The 19144-nt window shown below is 36.5% G+C and overlaps 1 protein-coding gene across 10 annotated transcripts in view; it reads right to left on the minus strand.

Moving 5' to 3' along the window:
* The window catches only part of NBEA (neurobeachin), a 499111-nt gene that overhangs the window by 178578 nt on the left and 301389 nt on the right, over positions 1–19144 (minus strand). For all 10 annotated transcript variants that reach the window (XM_069882400.1, XM_069882331.1, XM_069882372.1 and 7 more), the window contains one exon: positions 9245–9369. In XM_069882400.1, the coding sequence (XP_069738501.1) occupies positions 9245–9369 (125 nt within the window). The remainder of the gene's footprint in view (positions 1–9244; positions 9370–19144) is intronic.

Raw genomic sequence — 19144 nt, forward strand, 5'->3', positions numbered from 1 at the left:
GATATTCGGAGACTGCAGAGGACTGTTAGGATACAATTGCAACTCATTTACATTACCTAGTCAGACAGCAGAAGCTCAGCCGTTCAATGCAATTCAGCAGAATAGTGTTCAGTACCCTACCTAAGCAAATTCCATTATAGCTTATACCTTGAAGGTGTCTTTCATTATATTGCAGTGGGCTATAAGAATGAGGATCATCATAATAGTAGATATATTTAATGGGAATATATTTATGATTTTGGGGGTGGAGGACTAAGAAGTGCTAGAAATAAGACAAATTTACATCTAGCATTTTAGATTTTATTATTCTCACAATTAGGATTGTGCTTTGCAGATCCTTCTAGCAATACCTAATGTAAGCTCTTATTCCTTGACTTCCTTAAAACACATTTCCTCTTCCTCTGTATCTGACACTTACTATGTAAAACATTAAGAGGACATAATTATCATGTCATATTTTCCCTAAAACCCTATGAAGATGACATATTTGGAATTTTATTTGGAGAAGCAGTGGATGGCACTGTTGGGCTACAATTATAAGGCCAGAGATGCAAATCTTAAATTTCTATGCTTAAAAAAATGCACAGATTTTTGTGAGCCCTTCAGGCACACGACTTGGATGTAAATTAATTCATAGTACATTGGAGATTTCACAATCACATGTGGAAGTTATTTCATCTACTGAAAGGACATTGTGCAACAGGAGTATAATTTTAGGTGGTCCAAGTGAAGCAGAATGGTTTATACGCTTGTCTCACATGGGAACATCATTACACTTAGACTAAAGAACAAAGAGGACTTTTTTGAGGACACATAAAAGCATTGTTATAGATTAATTTAATGACTGAATACATACTCTTAAAATGCTCACCACTGAACATCAAGAAATATACATATGTTTTCTGTCCATGAAGTGGACACTATTTCTTAAAAATACATACAATTAATTGTCAAATTATGTTTACCCACAGACTAAAATTAAGTGTGCATGAGGGAACAGGGTTTCTTTTTAGTCAAGGGCTTTTGTTCTTAAGTTTCTCTTGTATATTCATACTTAAGACATTACTTAAATAAGTATTAGTTTGGAAATTTATCTTAGATAGGGGTCATCACCTGCATTTCCCCAGAGCCATGTATTTTAAGACACTGGATGTGTTACTAATTTTCAGGATAGCGTATTAACTAAGTGAAAAAAAAAAGACTACAAAAACCAATTTTGTGGCTCGACAAACTCGACTTCAGTAATAATAAATATTATACTGTCCATGAGCAAATTTATAGTACAAGTGTTTTATGATGAGAACAAAGAAAAGGGGAAAAATCTCCTAATCAAAGGGACTCAGTATCCTTCTCCCATCGAGACACAGACAGGGACTTAAAAGGGATGTAGTGAGTGGAAGCAAGTCCACCGACAGGGCAGAAACCAAACCCCTCCTTGCCTACACCTCTCCAGGTGCCTCTCCACAACAGATATGAGGCTCTAGGTGTGGAGGACTGACCAGAGGACAAAGTGGGTGATGATTCATCTACATCAGAGGAGGGGCCAAGACCAGAAAGACACCTCCCCTCCCCCCCCATATTACTACAACCTCCACAAGGAAGAAAAAGCAAGTCATAGTTGTAGGTGACTCCCTGCTGAGAGGAGCAGAGGGTCCGATATGCAGAGCAGATCCTACTCACGGAGAAGTCTGCTGCCTCCCAGGAGCCCAGGTTGGGGATATGGAAACTCCCCAGTCTGGTAAAGCCCTCAGACTACTGCCCATTACTGCTCTTCCATGTGGGAAAAGATGAAGCTGCAGTGCGTAGCCGAAGGGTTATTTAAAAGAGATTTTAGGGCCTTGGGATGGCTAGTGAGGGAATCTGGGGCCCAGGTGAATTTTTTTCCTCCCTCCTTCCAATTACAGGCAGTGACATTGGGAAGTTCAAATGAGCCCAGTCCATTAATGGCTCCACAGCTGGTGTCACCATAATAACTTTGGGTTTTTTGACAACAGGATGGCCTACACGGCACCAGGTTTACAGGTATCAGATAGGAGCCACCTTTCTCAAAGTGGGAAGAGGGTCTTTGCTCAGGAGCTCGCAGGGCTCATTGACAGGGCTTTAAACTAGATGTGAAGGGCAAGGGAGATAACATCAGGCTAGCCTGTAACAAGCAGTGAGAGGACACACAATAAGTAGAGGGATGAGGTGCTGGTACAGGGCATGCTGGGGATGCCACAGCACAGCTGAAGTCTTGTGGAGATGAGCAGGTGGCTCCTGAGGTAGCAGGTGCTAGCAAGGAAACTTCTGCTGAACACCTTAAGGGAAATAAGGGGTGTTCCACTAATAGGGTGAAGTGCTGAAGTGCTTCTATAAAATGCACACAGCTTGGGCAACAAGCAGGAGGATCTCACGTTTGTGCCTGGGAAGATCATGGAACAGATCCTCCCAGAAACAATGCTAAAGCATATGGAGAACAGGGAGGTGATTAGAGCCAGCATGGCTTCACCAAGGGAAAGCACTGCCTGACCACCCTAGTGGCTTTCTGTGATGGAGCAACGACATCAGTGGACATGGGAAAAGCAATGGACGTGATCTATCTGAACTTCTGTAAAGCCTTTGACACTGTCTAGCACAACACCCATCTCTCTAAATTGGAGAGATAAGGATTTGATTGGTGGACTGTTCAGTGGATAAAGTACTGGTTAGATAGTCGCATTCGGACAGTAGTGGTCAACATCTCGATGTCCAGATGAAGATGTGTGACAAGTGGTGTTCCTATGGGATCTGTATGGCGACCAGTGCCGTTTAATATCTTCATCAATGACATAGACACTGAGATGGAGTGCACTCTCAGCAACTTTGCAGATGACACCAAGCGGAGTGGTGCTGTTGTCACACCAGAAGGACGGGATGTCATCCAGAGGGACCTGGACAAGCTGGAGAGGTGGGCCTGTGTGAACCTCATGAGGTTCAACAAGGCCAAGTGCAAGGTCCTAGACCTGGGTCCAGGCAAGCCACAGTTTCCATACAGGATGGGGAATGATGTGATTGAGAGCAGCCCTGCAGAGAAGGACGCGGGGGATGACTGATGAGAAGCTCAAAATGAGCTGACAAAGTGTACTCATAGCACAGAAGGTGAACCATATCCTGGGCTGCATCAAAAGAAGCATAGCCAGGAGGCTGAGGGAGATGATTCCACCCCTCTATTCGTTTCTTGTAAGACCCCCCCACCTGGAGTATTGTGTCTAGTTCTAGAATCCTCAACATAAGAAGATATAGAACTGTTGGAATGGGTCCAGAGTAGGGCCACAAAGATGATGAGAACGCTGGAGCACCTCTGCTATGAGGATAAGCTGGGGATGGACTTTTTACAAGGGCATGTGGTGATAGGATGAGGAGGAATGGCTAGAAATTGGAGAGGGGAAGATTTAGAATACGTATTAGGAAGAAATTCCTCACTATGATAGTGGTGAGGCACAGGTTGCCCAGGGAAGTTGTGGATGCCCCCTCCCTGGAAGTGTACATGGCCAGGCTGGATGGTGCCTTGGGCAGGTTGATTTTGTGGGAGGTGGCCCTGCCCATGGCAGGGATATTGGAACTAGATGATCTGTAAGTCCCTTCCAACCAAAACCATTCTATGATCCCGTGATCTGTATCTGTTCAACAACTTCAATAATGATTGGGATGCTGGGGCAGAGCATACCCTCCATAAGTTTGCACATGACATAAAACTGGGAGGAGTGGCTGACATGCCACAGGGTCATGCTACCATCCAGAGGGATCTCAGCAGGATGGAGAAATGGGCTGATAGGAGAATCATGAAATTCAACAAGGGGAAATGCAAAAACCTGCACCGGGGGAAGAACAATCCCAGGCACCAGCACATGCTGTGGCCACCCAGCTTGAAAGCAGCCCTGCAAAAAAGGTGTCCTGGTGGACACTAAGTTGAAAATAAGCCAGCAATGTGACTCTACTGCAAAGGTGAATGGTATTCTTAGGCAGTGTATTGCCAGCAGGTTGAGAGATGTGACCTTTCCCCTCTACTTAGCATTGGTGAGGCCACACCTGGAGTGCTCTGTTTAGTTCTGGGGCCTCTAGTACAAGAGAGATATGGATATATTGTAGAGTCTCATGAACGGCAATAAAGACAATGAAGGGGCTGGAACATCTTTCCTGTGAGGAAAGGCTGACAGAGCTGGGACTGTTCAACCTAGAGACAAGAAGTCTCAAGGCGATTTTATCGATGTCAGAATCACAGAATGACAGAGAATCATAGAACGGTTTGGGTTGGAAGGGACTTTAAAGATCATCTAGTTCCAATCCCCCTGCCGCAGGCAGGGTCACCTTCCACTAGATAATGTAGCTCAAAGTCTCATCCAACCTGGCCTTGAGCACCCACCAGGGATGGGGCATCCACAACCTCTCTGGGAAACCTGTGCCAGTGCTACACATCATCACAGTAATAGATGTCTTCCTAAAATCTAATCTAATTCTATCCTCTTTCAGCTTAAAACTGTTACCCTTTGTTCTGTCAGTACACTCTCTGACAAAGAGCACCTCCCCACTGTAAAGCCCAACCATAAACCTCTGCCAAGTTCACCACTAAACCATGTCCCTAAGAACTACATCTACATGTCTTTTAAACAACTCAAAGGATGGTGACATAAGAGCTTGAAAAGAGTGTGCAAAGAGGATGGAGCCAGGCTCCTTCCAGTGACAGAGGCAATGGGCAAAAACTGAAACAGAGGAGGTTCCCTCTGAACATTGGGAAGTATTTTTGATTCTGACAGTGACTAAACACTGGCACAGGTTGCTCAGGGAGGCTGTGGAGCGTCCATCCTTGGGGCTATTTAAAATCTGTCTGGAGATGATTCCGGGCAACCTGCTGTAGGTTGCCTTGCTTGAGCAGGTCCCTTCCAAGCTCAACTATTCTGTAATTTTGTAACATGTAAATCTGCATTTCCTCAAGAAGTTTTAAGAAGATTAAAGTAACTTGCTGCAGAGGACTGCATTTCTAGTACCATATTGTACATATAAGGCTTATGGGTAGCTTTGTTTCAAAACATGAATATATTACAGATTACATTATGAAGGCTTCATTCTTTTTTTCATTTTTCATTTTAAGAAAGGATCTGTCACGATAATCGGCTTAATAGGCCAGATATTCTTGAGAACAGACAATAGAAATATTCAACCAGCTTACACATACATGTTTAGAACACAAGCACTGAGGATTAACGTCCACTTCCTCCAGTGTAGACTACAAAATGTGGCCTTTCTTGGATCCCCTCTATGTGCAAATAGTTTGTGAATCATAGTTTTTAAGGGACTAAAGTTTAATAAATTAAGTATTTTGCTCTTACAATGACCTTTGTGGAGCAGTTTTCTGTCTCACTGGCAGGATGGTACAGTAATGTCTTATCTATACTAATCTCCAATGACTGTAAACTGTTAAGGTGATTAAGTGGAAGAGACAGTTCTTTCACCACATGTACAGAATCACTGTGAACTGGGTCATATCTGCATATTTCATGCATTTATTGATAGTAAAATTTGGGGAAGAGAAGTAGATTTTATAATCTTTTATACGATCTTTTTTTTTTCTTCCTTTCTTTTCAGCCTACAATTTAATCAATTACATTGAAACTATAATGCTGAAACAATCATGCTTGAATTTTAAATCCAGATACAGAAGTCCTTTTAACAGCTTATAAATTAATCCAATGCTTAATACAAAAAACTTAGAAATGGAGGGGACTGATCCAAAAGGAAAAGTTCTCCAGTTCATCTCTTGTAAATTCTGCTATAACTCCAACATGCCTACAGTCTCAAGAGACAGCTAAGTATGTAGCCATAGGAAGAAGCTATAATTTTTCACGTAGTTGTACATAGCCATAGAAATATGTAATAATTTCTCATTGCAATATGTTTTACTTACCAGGTACTTCGAACACTCATACATATATCTGTGTGTGTATGTGTGTGTATATATGTGTGTACAGATATGTATGCACACACACATACATATATGTGTGCGTATTATATTTTATCAAAACTAGATATCTGAATATGCATACAATGGCTCAGTAACAGACTGTAGTTAAAGAGAAGTTTCACCGACTTGGCTTGTAGCAGAATTTTTTTGAGAGAAAACTTTTTCTGAGTAGTAGGTAATATATAAGAAATCACTTTTCACCTAAAATTAACACTTTTTTATAGCTTTTCAAAGTAGAATTTAACATTTATTCCACTTCTCTAAAGCAAACATATAGATGACAGACATAGTTTTCATTTCCAAGACTCTTCTCTTCGGTGTTATATATAATTATAGTATCCATATATATAACATCAACTGCAAATTAATATTAGAGTAGCAGTACAGCATTTTTTTTTAATTTATCAAGGTCATATCTTGATGCCTGCTCAAGCTTAGATAAATCAGGTGTTAAGCAGGCACATCTCCAAGGAATCTGGCAATTCTCTCATCTGCAATCCTCAGCATATCTTATTATTTACTGCCAAAGAAATGACTGATTAATTTTGTCATCTTTGCTCTGTGATTTTTGCTCAGCTGAAACTGCCTGCCCTCTTCTGCAATGCCTGATCAGACCTATTTAAGTTGATGCCTTTGATCGTAGACACTGAGGAGCTTGCTGACTTAGGCTTTGACTAAACATTCCTCCATTGCAATATTTATGCACACAATCCTAAATGATAACTGACAGTCAATGTAGATAGCAAAAACTTGTAAGATGTTTCCACTATTTCACTGATGCTCCGAATAGCTTTACTTGTGCTAGAGGTATCAGTCAAGCTGAAAAATTGCTATTAATATAACAAAAGCCTGACAAATTTTGCTTTGATGAATAGTTTATTTCTCACAAACAAACTATCTGAGGTCAGGAAAAAATCTGTTACTGGAAAAATATGCAGTATGATTTTTTTTAAATTCTCTGAATTCTAACAGTAGTGTGACATCATGCTTAATTCTGGAAGCTAGGGGCATTTTACTATCAAACTGCTCCGAACAAAATTATCAAAACAAAGCTAATAAAAAATAATACAATGAAAGTTAAGCCCTATGGAAAAAAATCTGCCTCCAGCTCTTTATTAATCACATTCCAACACCAGAGGCTAAAAGTACATCAAACTGCACCAAATCCTTTTCACATGACAACCTCATAAATTATTCAACTCATTAGTAACACCAAGAGGCATAAAAATAACATCAGTGCTAAGGATGTTTTCTTACAGAGAAAGGTCAGCTACAAGTTTCAGTATTAAAATCCAAAGGCTTAAGACTCTGAAAAGCAAGTACATCTAGATTGAATCCATGAATTATAACTTTAATGCATGCTATTTTAAAATTCCATATGTTAATTTTAATATATAGGTGAAAAGTTAGAAATATTTATTTTAATTCTGCAAACAGGACAATTTCAGTCTACTGTAATTTTTATGCAACCACTAAGTTTAATGTGCACCACATCTACACACACTTGAGCTTTAATTTTTCTGTATGCAGAATGCATTAACAAGTGAGCAGCATGATACTATATAGAAACAATCCAACATGGAATTCTAACTGCTTCAGTTTTTCTGGTTTTTTTTTTGGTTGTAGCTTTGTCCTGCAGGCTACCTCTACTACCAGACAGCTGTCACCTACACTAAAATATCAGAACACAGAAACTATGTAAATGGAGGCAATCTTTACAACATACTGAAACTGTTGCAATTGCAACTTGTATTATTGTTCTCATTAAAAAACCCCACAAACCATTTCCAGCATCCTCTGAGTATAATCTTATCCCAAAGATACAACATTCCAGCTACAAAGGCGTGGAACAAAGTCCATCTAAGTACATGGAAAGATCCTGCTATTTTAAAACCAGAATAATATCAAGGCCTAAAACTTTGTAATACTTTATAAATCAGATTTTTTCATGCCTTAATGACAGTTTAATATGCAAAACTAAAAATATTAAATAAGACTATTTTTAAGTGCTTTTATGCCTGCATAATGCATAAAATGCACGGGTTTGATGATTATTTGCCTTATAAAAGCAACACAGCAATTAGTAAAGTTATGCATCTGCCTCTCATAAGATTTCTATTTTGATGTTCTGGAAGGATGTGGAAAAAATAACCATTTGTTAAATATGCAATACTATATGCTCCTGGAGGAAATGTCTTCCTTATCCCAACTTATGAACAGTTTATGACCTTAAGTCTTGCACATGATAGCATTTACATTTAAATAAGTATTAAATTACACTAGCTAGTACAACCACACACACAGACACTCATATATATCCATATCTAACATTGTTTGAATCCCAGCTATTTGCCTCAACAACCTGTGAAGTTGGTCAAATGTGTGGGTCACACAGTTAGCTTTATATTTATCATATTTAGACCTTCCGGCAACATCAGCTGAAAGGTTTATACTCCTAAATGCTAAAGAATCACGAGATTTTTTTTTTTCAGTACTACAGATTGGAAAAAAAAGGGCAAATCCCCATCTGTCTGATATTCTAGAGAGGTACCACAGCTTAAACCTGAAAAATAAATACCCTTTAGACTTTTAGAGTACTCAGGTTCAGTCTGCTGTAGAGGTTGCTAAACATATGAAGATTTTAGATTATATAAGGGAATTTGTAAGTATGCTTCTCCTTCCTCTTTTACACTCCAGCTACTTTGCCATGAAAATCAAACATCATCTGTTCCTTAAGTTCCTAGAGTGCTGCTCCTATGTAGTCAGCTCACTATTCAAATCACAAGTATCCTTACAATAATTATTTTTAATCGAGATTTTATATACTTCATGATTTGCAGAACTTCTGGTTGAGATTACTCACACCAGGATAAAAATTCTGATATTTTTTACAACCAGTTAAGACCTCATTCACAAAAGGTCTCCAATGGAACTATTAGAACACATTAGTTTGATGGCCTAGCAGTTTAGTTCTGTCACTCCAGAGAGACAAGTGCAGTTACTTTTATCAGTGTCTCAAAATTAGCGTCTGGGAATGCTGGAGAGGTATAATGTGAATCCTTTGGGGATCAGAGAATTTAACAGACCATAAGCTCAAGTCCACTGCTTCATTACAGTGTAAGAATTGAAAGAATTTCTTTTCTAAGAATATGTTGTTCTAAAAATTCTCAAAAATGTCCTTAGAAAAGAAGGGACAGTATTCTCAGGGATTCATGAATATCAAGAAAACATTATAAGCTATATTTTTAAGCAGGAGTTAGTACTGACCATATTCCACAGCAGCTTTTAGAAGCGCATCAGAATGAGTAGACCCAAAAGCATTGCGAACAAACCGCCTCCGCCGGCGCAAATCGTCTTCCCAGTAATCCAGGCGCCAGAAGTCATGTAGCTGGCTATGAAATAAAGAATACGCACATCAGCACCTCCCACAGTTTGAGCTGTATTTACATGCAGTATAGTATAATTTTCTGTTTCAGGAATACAATCTTGTAAAAACATATATTGCTAAAACTTACAATATTCTAACATTTCTTTACATGCATTTATATATTATAAACCTCAGCACTGCCTGTCTCAAAATGTTCTGCCTGCTGCTAAAAACATTAATCACACCGAGCCCATTAACAAATGCAGCATCAAATTACAAGTATTAATGGCACAGCTTGCTTTCTTTTACAGTGTTTTTAACAAGGCTTGTAAATCATAGAATGGACCTCAGTGCAAATAGTTTGCAATTTAATGACTATGGTCCCTTAGCAGACTGAACTTAGAAGTATAAAATATTGCCCACTTGAATTTTGTGGAACTCTGATTAAACTAATGTGCTGAAATATTCATTGAAATAATTCCCCACTGCCCCTAGCAACGTGAGAAAATTGCAATTTTATTCATTATTAATAACACTGAATTAGAGCAGCAAAAAAATTCAACCATGTGGTAATTGTCTTGGTAAATTATTATTCCAGCACTAACAGAGTACTAGGATGATTTTATTGCTTCCAGCTAATACAAGCCATTAACAACCATGGACATCTTTGTGTTACATTGCCTTTTTACATTCAAAAGCAATATTAAAGTTCTGTAGAATTATATAAACCATTGTTATCTATATTCAGGTCAGAACTTACACATATATAATCATCTGGTATTCAACGTCAGTTCTAAAGAAATGAACAGCTCCACTTTCAGAGAACTTCTTATGAACACAAGCATTTCCCACATCAATTTTATAAGTATACTGTGGAATATTCCTTCAAAACTGTATTTCAAATCAACATTTTAAAAACTTCTTGGATCACTATCAAATACCCAGAGTATTTGTGAATGCATCCTTATCATCAAACTTGTAATTCAACACATTATACACTTGAAATCCTTATGCAGAACTTGATCTTGCGGACTGTAACTAAGGAATCACTGCTTTAAACCAGTTATTTTCAATCTATCTGGAGAAACCTGGAGATGTGTGGACAAAAGGTAGATTTAAAAAAAAACCAACAACCCACAAGCAGGGGCTACATCTCTGCGGGATTTTTCTAGGTGTTAGTTCAGTCACTATAGTACCTTCACTTTGAGAAGCTCTGTGTTGGTAGTCATTTCCAGAGGAAATGTAGAAATATGCTAATGTAGATCAGACTTCTTCATTTTTTTACAGTCCACTTAATTACTTTTTTCATGCTTGCATGAGTTTTTGACCAACTTTACTAACTGTTGTCAGGAAACCCAGGAGGGCAGAGCGCCAAGGGGAGTGGATGTAACAGCATACCTTCTAGTCACTTACAAATTTTCAGAAGCAGCACACCATCATGTTTACTCAGTGTACTTCACTCTGAACAACATTTTCTCTGTTTGCTTGAGCCTGCATGAAGGTTTTCACTGCTGCCTTGCAGAACAGGCATTTTACTTATCTACAAGCAGTGAGAAGGCAACTTCAGAAATTCAGGGGGAGCTGCTTCCTTACCTGGAGCAATTCAGATCATCTTGCATAAAGGTGAAGCAGTGACTCTGAGCTCCTACAGTGGGAAGATGCCCCATTAATAGCCTGGCCTGCATGCTATGAGACAGAAATATCTTGCTATCTTGAGTGCCAAATATCTTTTGCTAAGTAAAATAACCTACTTTGGCTTTGTACTATGATACAGTTTTTGTTCACAGATGTCATGTTAGCTTGAAGTATCAGTCCATCATTTCTCCCCTACACTGAGCACTGAATAATTTTATTGCAACTGCTAAGTCCCCCTGACCTTTATGTGATATGAATGCAAAAATGGGCAGAAAATTGTCCCATGGTTTAAAAGATAAAGCTTAAAGACTTCTTGCACACTCCTAGTCTATGTTTTAAACTGATGCTATCAAAGGTGATCCTAAAGGCTTTTTGGCATAGTGATTTCTTTGAAAGGAAAGAAAATTTCCCTTTTTACTTCTATCTAAGAGTAAATCATGATGAAATAGGAGTAAAGATCCTCATGAAAACACACTTAAACACAAGAGGTCTCTGAAATTGCATTTGTCTCCACAACAATTATCAAGATTGATAGGGTTGATAAGAATGATGAAACTACGTAAGAATTAAAAACTTATGAAATTAAGAAATATTCAAAGACTAAAAAATTACATTTTTAATTTGTTCTGCATTTAATCTGGTAATCCATTAATTCCATTATTCTGTCTAAAGAACACTGTATATTATCAACAGAAAGTAAAACAGATTTTGAAGTCACAATTTTGATGAACTGCTAAGTAAAGAAGTGATGAAATTGTCAGAGGATAAATTCTATATTGGGGATCCAAAACAGGGTCATAAGATCACCAGGCACTGAAGTCTGAAATACAGAATAATGGTGCAAAAAAAAAAATATTTTGAAATAATAGTATACAAACCTAATTTGTAATCATGAATTATATGGCTTTTTAAAATACAACTGAAGTTTCTTCCCAGAGTTAGGACTCTATCCCACAATGCTCTTATGTACTTCTGAATAATGGAAGATGGCACCTGAACCCTAAAGAAAAGGTTCCTGAATATTAACCAGTTACTTTCAGATTTATCCTTGACTTTGAGCAACATCTTTCATAAAAAGACATTTTTTCCTGCCCTACGGTTAGTAAGGAAGCAGATGCCTGAAAAGCTAATGGCTATACTTCCAGAAAGTTTTGAATAGCTGAGTTTCATCACTTGCATTATAGACAGATGGATCTGTGTCTCCTAAAAAGTTATATTATTACATCTTTGCATTAGATTAAAAAAACTACAGCCTAAAATTAAGATTTTAACCTGCTTTAAAAGTCCAGAGATACGGACTGAATTATTATTACATTATCTAGTCACTATATTACAGTAATTTAGAAATCCTCTTATACTAATCGTATGGATATTATTCAGGGTTTCAGATTTTTTCAAGAATTTAAGCAGCTCTAAATGATAGCTGTAAATCAAGCAGAACTACACTTTCCAACACTGGACTGGACACAAGTCAGTCCTAGAAGAGAGCATGTCTGCAAATCATTCTCATCTCTTCCTGCTGCAACCTGGTTTTCATTAAAGTGACTTGACTAAATCAAGTCATTTTAGTAATTTATTTCTGCAACAAGTACAATATTCCAATTAGCTTTACTTTTCTTAATAATGTATATTATTAATAATCCTTATTTCCACAGACAACTAGTTAACATGTAATTTCTCATTCCCTTTTCTTTTACACCAGTTAAGTGACATTTTGAATCAGGCTTATTTGAATGAAAAAGTGCATCTAAGCATACTGTAATGAATTAATTTTTTTAAGAACTGATAATTCATACCACCATTCATGAGCTACTCCTACATACTTCAAAAAAGAAAAATATCTGTATCATTTTAACCAAACATTTATTTAAAATGCATCCTAAAACCCATGACCCAAAGAAATCCACACCATGAATTTAACTAGCAAGACAATTTCTTTACCAAATGCAATATAATCCAATATAAGCCTTTATCATTCTCATCGTAATGATGGCTGGTATGAAACTAGTGATATTACAAGGTTACTAACAATGAAAAATTTTATTTGGAGTGGTGTGCTTATTACATACTTAATTCTAAATTTCAGATGTACAGTATTTCATATCATTAGTACAGACACAGACTGTACAATTTTAATGAAACAAGCCCTATTTACTATAGCTATTGAAGGATTACAGATTCTATTTCGTTGTCCACTGCTGTCCACTTAGCAGCTGGCTGTGTGCATTCTCCTTCTTAAAACGGTATTTTACCTTGTTGAAGGCCACCATGAAATGGAAAGGCAAAGTGTTTTTATACTATCCCAGACAGCCAATGTGGACTTTGATAAGTTAGACCAAACACCTTCCATATATTTGGGGACAAAGATTATTGAGACGGACTAAAGTATTTCAGGTAGCCCAGTTACACTCTTGGAGGAGAAACTGTGTAGCACTTTGCCACCAAACCAATTGAAAGAAATATCAAGCCAGCCTGAACAGCAAAGTCCTCCTTACCTTTTCATAACATCTCTAAAGCTCAGACTTCTTAAAAATAACTTTTGAAAAGGTTTTCTAACTTCTTCAGCTCCCACTCTGAAGAAGTATATGGGAAGTTTTTTGTTTTGTTTTTGGTTTTGTTTTTTTTTAATGAATATTTGTTGTACTTAATAGCCAGCCTCTGTCCACCCTGTGAGCAGGTCAGCACCCATGACAGTAGCACCATGGCTGTGGAACCCAGTCCTTGTTCATCTACAAATGTAGTTTGCTACAGCTACAGCGACTAGAGTAAAATACAAACAGTGGAGAGTAGTAATGCACATGTCCAGAAGAGATCCTCAGACTGCAGCCCAAAGGATGGGCTGCCATATGGAAGAGATTAAGTTCGAATATGTTAATGAAGAGGAAAAACCCTTCAGGCATGGGGGAGAAGGGGAAAAAGTTGTTTGAAAAAAAGAACTGGATGTCAGAGAATCCATAGTCTTTGTAATACTGGGAAACTGCACAGAGAAGGAAAATAACTGATGATCTATAAGTTCAAGAATTAGCCTTGGCTGTTTTTCCTTAACATATTTTAAAAAGGACAAACAATTCTTTTCACAGTGTGGAACTATGACTATGTTTTGAAAACTGAGAAAAAATGTTTATTGGAAAAGTATAAAGCATTTCCCTAAGGTAAAATGAAGAACAGAAAATCTGTAGCATTACAAAAAAAGTAAGTAAAAGGAAAGTTGAAATACAAAAATTGCAAATTATTACTTATGTAACATTTATTAATGTTACAAAGTACATGCCAAAATATAAACCTATTTACAGGTAGATCTAAGTAGTAAAAGACTTTTGTAACAATAAAAGAGCAAATACTGTTCAGAAGTGGTATAGTAACAGGTACAATAATTGTATCAGATTGAAAGTTTTTCTGACCGTGCTTGAAACAGAAACAGTGACTGCTGGTTTTATCAAGAGTGTGAAATAGGCATTAAAAAATCATGTACTACAGTAAAATGGCTAAAAGAAAATCAAGCCCTGTTGTACATGAACAGAAAGAAATACCAGAACCCTTTATTAATGTAACTAGTATAGTAACTATGCAGACAAAAGATTTTTTTTGTTACAAAAATCACAAAGCTCCATTATGGTTTTTTTTCAAGGTGTATGCCACAAATCCTGAAAATAAAACTAGAAATACTGAAAACTAAGAATAATACAAAACAAATGATAACCAATAATAGTAAAACCCAGAAATATCATCATAGGGAATAAAGATGTCAACGAACTTGAGAAACATCTAATGGAATGAAAATTGAAAAAGATGGTAAAAGTATTACCAATAGGAGTTTAAAAATCTTTAGGCCTTATTACAAGCAGAAATATATTTTTTTCTCTTAAGTACACCTGCAAAAGAATTATTATTGTTAAACATGAAGAATATATTTGGCAGAGTTCCAAAGTAGAAGGGAAGAAGTTTCAGAAAAAGAGTTTACCATTTAAATAGAAGGATGCTAAATACTCAGGGAAATTAAGGTAATATTTAATTTTTAAATTTTTTTTTGTACATATGAAATGACTCCATTTCATGAGAAGTTTCATATTGTAACTTTTGAAACGAGGTGGGCAGATCTGTCCTAGGGAAGTCACATGGATGATATACGGATTGCTGGTAGCAGGGCTACAAGTTTTTGGTTAAGCAGTTAGTGTCCTGGTCACAGACAGCAGGAGAAGGTGGTGTGGAAAGCACAGCAGTACAGCTAGATGACTTACATCCCAGTAGCATGTCTAGAAGGCATGCCAGCCCTGTCCTATTCTTGTCATGAGAAATGAGAGGTATCTTTGTATCTCCTGTGTAAGGCTGCCAAAATGTGAAAAAACAAAGTGAGAACAGACATGAGACAGAAATGACTGGTGAAATTTGAGGACAAATGTAGACAAAGTCAGAGCTCTAAAAATGAAAAAGACTTCATAGAAAAGTCTAGAGTTAGGCAGAGAGGAAGTAAAAAAAGAATAGTAATAGGGTCTGACCAATAGATAATATTAATTTGAATGAATTTACTAGAACAGGAGAGAAACAGAAGGACAAATTAAAAGGTTTCTTCCAGCAATATTTTCCATGACACTGGGAAATGGGAAACCATAAAGACAAAAGATTAGGAGGCAAAGAAACTGAAAAGCATAGATGAAAGGTTTGAAATACAATTATTGATTGGTGAAGAAAAAGCAACACTGAGCTGGAAAAACCTGAGAAGTAGCACATTTGTAAGGAACAGCTATGTGAGAAGAAAACTAATGACTTTGGAAACCAGTGGAAGAAAAATAACTGTGAAAGTGGATGGAAAGTGAAAGAAATCCATATGAATAATTACAGACGGATAAATTGCTAAGAACTGGGTTATCAAGAATATCTGTTAAATAATAATATTTTAAGACTAGTGAATTTTAGCTACTTTTATTTAAGGCAGTGAAGTCCAGAAATCTGTGAAGTTTAGGGATGATCTGTGGGGTTCTATGATTACTTTATGAAGAGAAAGAGGGAACAAAAGGGTTCATTTTAGAGCAACGGATAATACATGCAGCACAAGTTACCAGCAGCTTACCTACAAGCTGGCCCACAGGCTTCCCTGTGGAGAATGGTAAAAGTTTTTAAAATAGGAAAGAAAAAATTTTGAAGTTGTCTACACTTGTGAAGGATGAATGCAAACTTTTACAGAGATCAGTATTTGTGTGTTGAAGCTTTGCAAGTTTTGGGTGGAGGGGAAAGGTTTTTATGTAGACTTTGAAATAAGGGTGAAACAGAGCACAGAGGAACTCAAAGTAACAGAAAATATGACCACTGACCATCAGAACAGGAGCAGAGGAGTCACCTTCGAATAGCAAAAAGAAAACCGCCAACACAGTTTCCCTCCGACTATCATGTTACTAATGGTTTTGCATTAATAATGAAGGACAAAGCTAAGAGGAACAGAGAATGGGCTATAAATGAAAAGAGAGCAAGAGCTATCAGAAGATGACTAAAGATCCACCAAATTCCTGGAGAAGAATTTTCTGAGAATTGTTTAGAAGTGTAGCATCCTTGTCAGAAAAAAAAGGGTGGTGATTTATGCAGCTTTTACCCCTCCTTAGGCACCAGAAAAATGTATGTTTAATATATACTCCTAAGGAACTCCTCCAACTCCTGAAACTTTTATGACTTATTTTCCATGAAAAAAATCCAGGACACTGAAGTTCAAAAGATGAAAAATGGAAAGAAGACACTGAAAAAAGAAATCTTCCTAGATGTGATAGCCTTCAGCTAGATGAGACATCAGAAAGCAGAGTAGTGACATTAGATGTGAAAGTGAGGCTGTAGACATACAGACATTCCTTTCAGCTATGGAAGTACCTGAAACACAAACTTCTACAGCAATTAATTCTAAAATTATATTGTATGGTCTGATAACTTGCTTCTGAACATCAGGAACACTTATATAAAATGCAGACAATTTGTTAAGGGACTGAGGATTTTAGAATGTTACAGAGAGTCTGAAGGAACAAACCAATAACGAACACACACACAATCACACACACAAAGAAGAACTAACAATTATCCTGATAGTTTACATTTTTTATAAAATGTAGATTCCAGAATGAGATGTTCATTTTGGAATGCTTGCTTTATTATTAAAAACTAGTAAATTTATACCAAGAAGAAGTATTTTTAGGGAAATAAACTTAACCATGCATAAAGCTGGGGGGAGGGGAGGGAAGTAAGAAAAAAATCATGTACCTCTTAAAACTTAGCAATGGAAATGACGATAACTCAAATCTCTACAAGGTAAAACTAAAGGTAACTAGATTTTTTTTCAAATTATCAAATTATTTTAATAGAAAACAAATTTAAAGTAATGCAAGGCAACTTTGGCAATTCTATGCAAACAGTAATATGCATTAGTAGGACAGTACACATAGTACAGCTAAAGAAAAAAAATATTTCCTGACATTTTATACTGTTTATTTTTGTTAATCCAATGACATTAAAAGAACAACTGAGGCAACATAAAAAGTGGATACATAAGTTGTCAGCGTTTGGCTCACTAGAATCAGAACGCTTCCTTTTAGCAACAAATATCAATAACAACAGAATACAAGTGCACCAAATGGAAGGAATAATAAATTGTACCTCTAGAAACACCATAATGTATTTTTTTTTAAGCTTACTAAAATTAAGACAAATAGGAATACTATCTTAGAAGAAAATGAAAAGAAAGTGATTGGAACAATACTCTGTGGTTCAACTCAGATTTCTAGTTTGGAACCTTTCTTGTATTTCAGAATGTGTTGTCAGCACTCCAAACAAAGAAGAAACAAAATCCTTAAAAGCCAAAAGGCCTTTTTAAAGTATTTAATTCAATGAAAATTTTGGTAAAATTCACTTTCGGAAAATGTCTTGAAGGAATGTACTGTATTTTAGGATGTTTTTATATTTTATGCATTATTTGTTATGTCATACCATCTCCGCACAGCTGTGTACTTTCTAAGATTTCGTAAGTACTACCATGATGCCAAAGTATAACAGACTCCAAGATGGAATGAATAGTGTTATGAGGTTGCCTCTATCTTTCTTAGCTGACTGCAAAAAGAGACAGACAGAATGGTTCAAACTAGATGCATAATCGTAGGCGGCTAAAACTAAAACATAGCATACCAAGTGCGTATCTCGTCTTATTAAAATGTAGAAATATCTTAAGTTTCAATGACACAAAAAATGAAAAAAAAAAGAAAAAAAAAATCCAGGCTTTTATTAATTTAAAAAAATGAAAAGGAAATTATCAGGAATTCTCATAGCAATTTATACTGTCACAATTTTTCACCAAAAGATTTAACAAAAATATTATTTTCTGATTAAAAAGAAGTTTTAAATAAAAATTTCTATTCTACTCTTCTTCTGTTTTTACAAGTATACCACCTACTGGTTACAATATTACTTTGCTCCTTAAATACCTTGTGTATAAAATTAAAAGAAGAATAAAAGTGTCTGAACACAACAAAGAGGAGTTCACATGAAATTTTACAACTATTTGGAAAAATTGCCTGAAGAGTATTTTGCCATTTTACAGTTTTAATTTATAAGGAATCCAATAAACATCTTGGAAAATAAATTATTTATCTTAATTCTAACAAAGTAAAATGCTGATTCAATAAATGGAAAATGCTTTAAGATAACTATTAATTTTGCCATTCAGATTCTGTTTGGTTTTTTTTAACAAGGTTAACTTCAATAGACAAAGTTCTTTGATACTATCTAAGGTATTTACAGAATTCAAGTTCTTTTTTTTTCAATCAACTATTCAATGAAGTTCATCTGTTGGAGCATTTGTCTGATAATATAACTTCCTACTTCTGTTCCATTTTCCAGCCAAGAATATCAAAATGTATTTGAGTCAGAAGCATGGTGACCCAGTTCTGCCTTCGGAGAGTGAACAATTAGTTGCAGAAAAACTAAATGAACTGATGTTTTGACCAATGGAAAGAGAACTCTCTTGTGAAGTTACGCTTGGTTCTAGTTCAGTATGTCACTGTACGACTTCCTTCTGGCACAGAAATAAATTTAAAAAAAACCAAACCAACCCAAATCCCCCGAAACAACTATTGCCAACCTAAATGTTTTTGGCTTTTTTATTTCGGATGTTACAGAAAAGCAGGCACCTTTAGAAC

This window comes from Phaenicophaeus curvirostris, chromosome 1 (assembly GCF_032191515.1).
Source record: "Phaenicophaeus curvirostris isolate KB17595 chromosome 1, BPBGC_Pcur_1.0, whole genome shotgun sequence".
Classification (NCBI taxonomy): domain Eukaryota; kingdom Metazoa; phylum Chordata; class Aves; order Cuculiformes; family Cuculidae; genus Phaenicophaeus; species Phaenicophaeus curvirostris.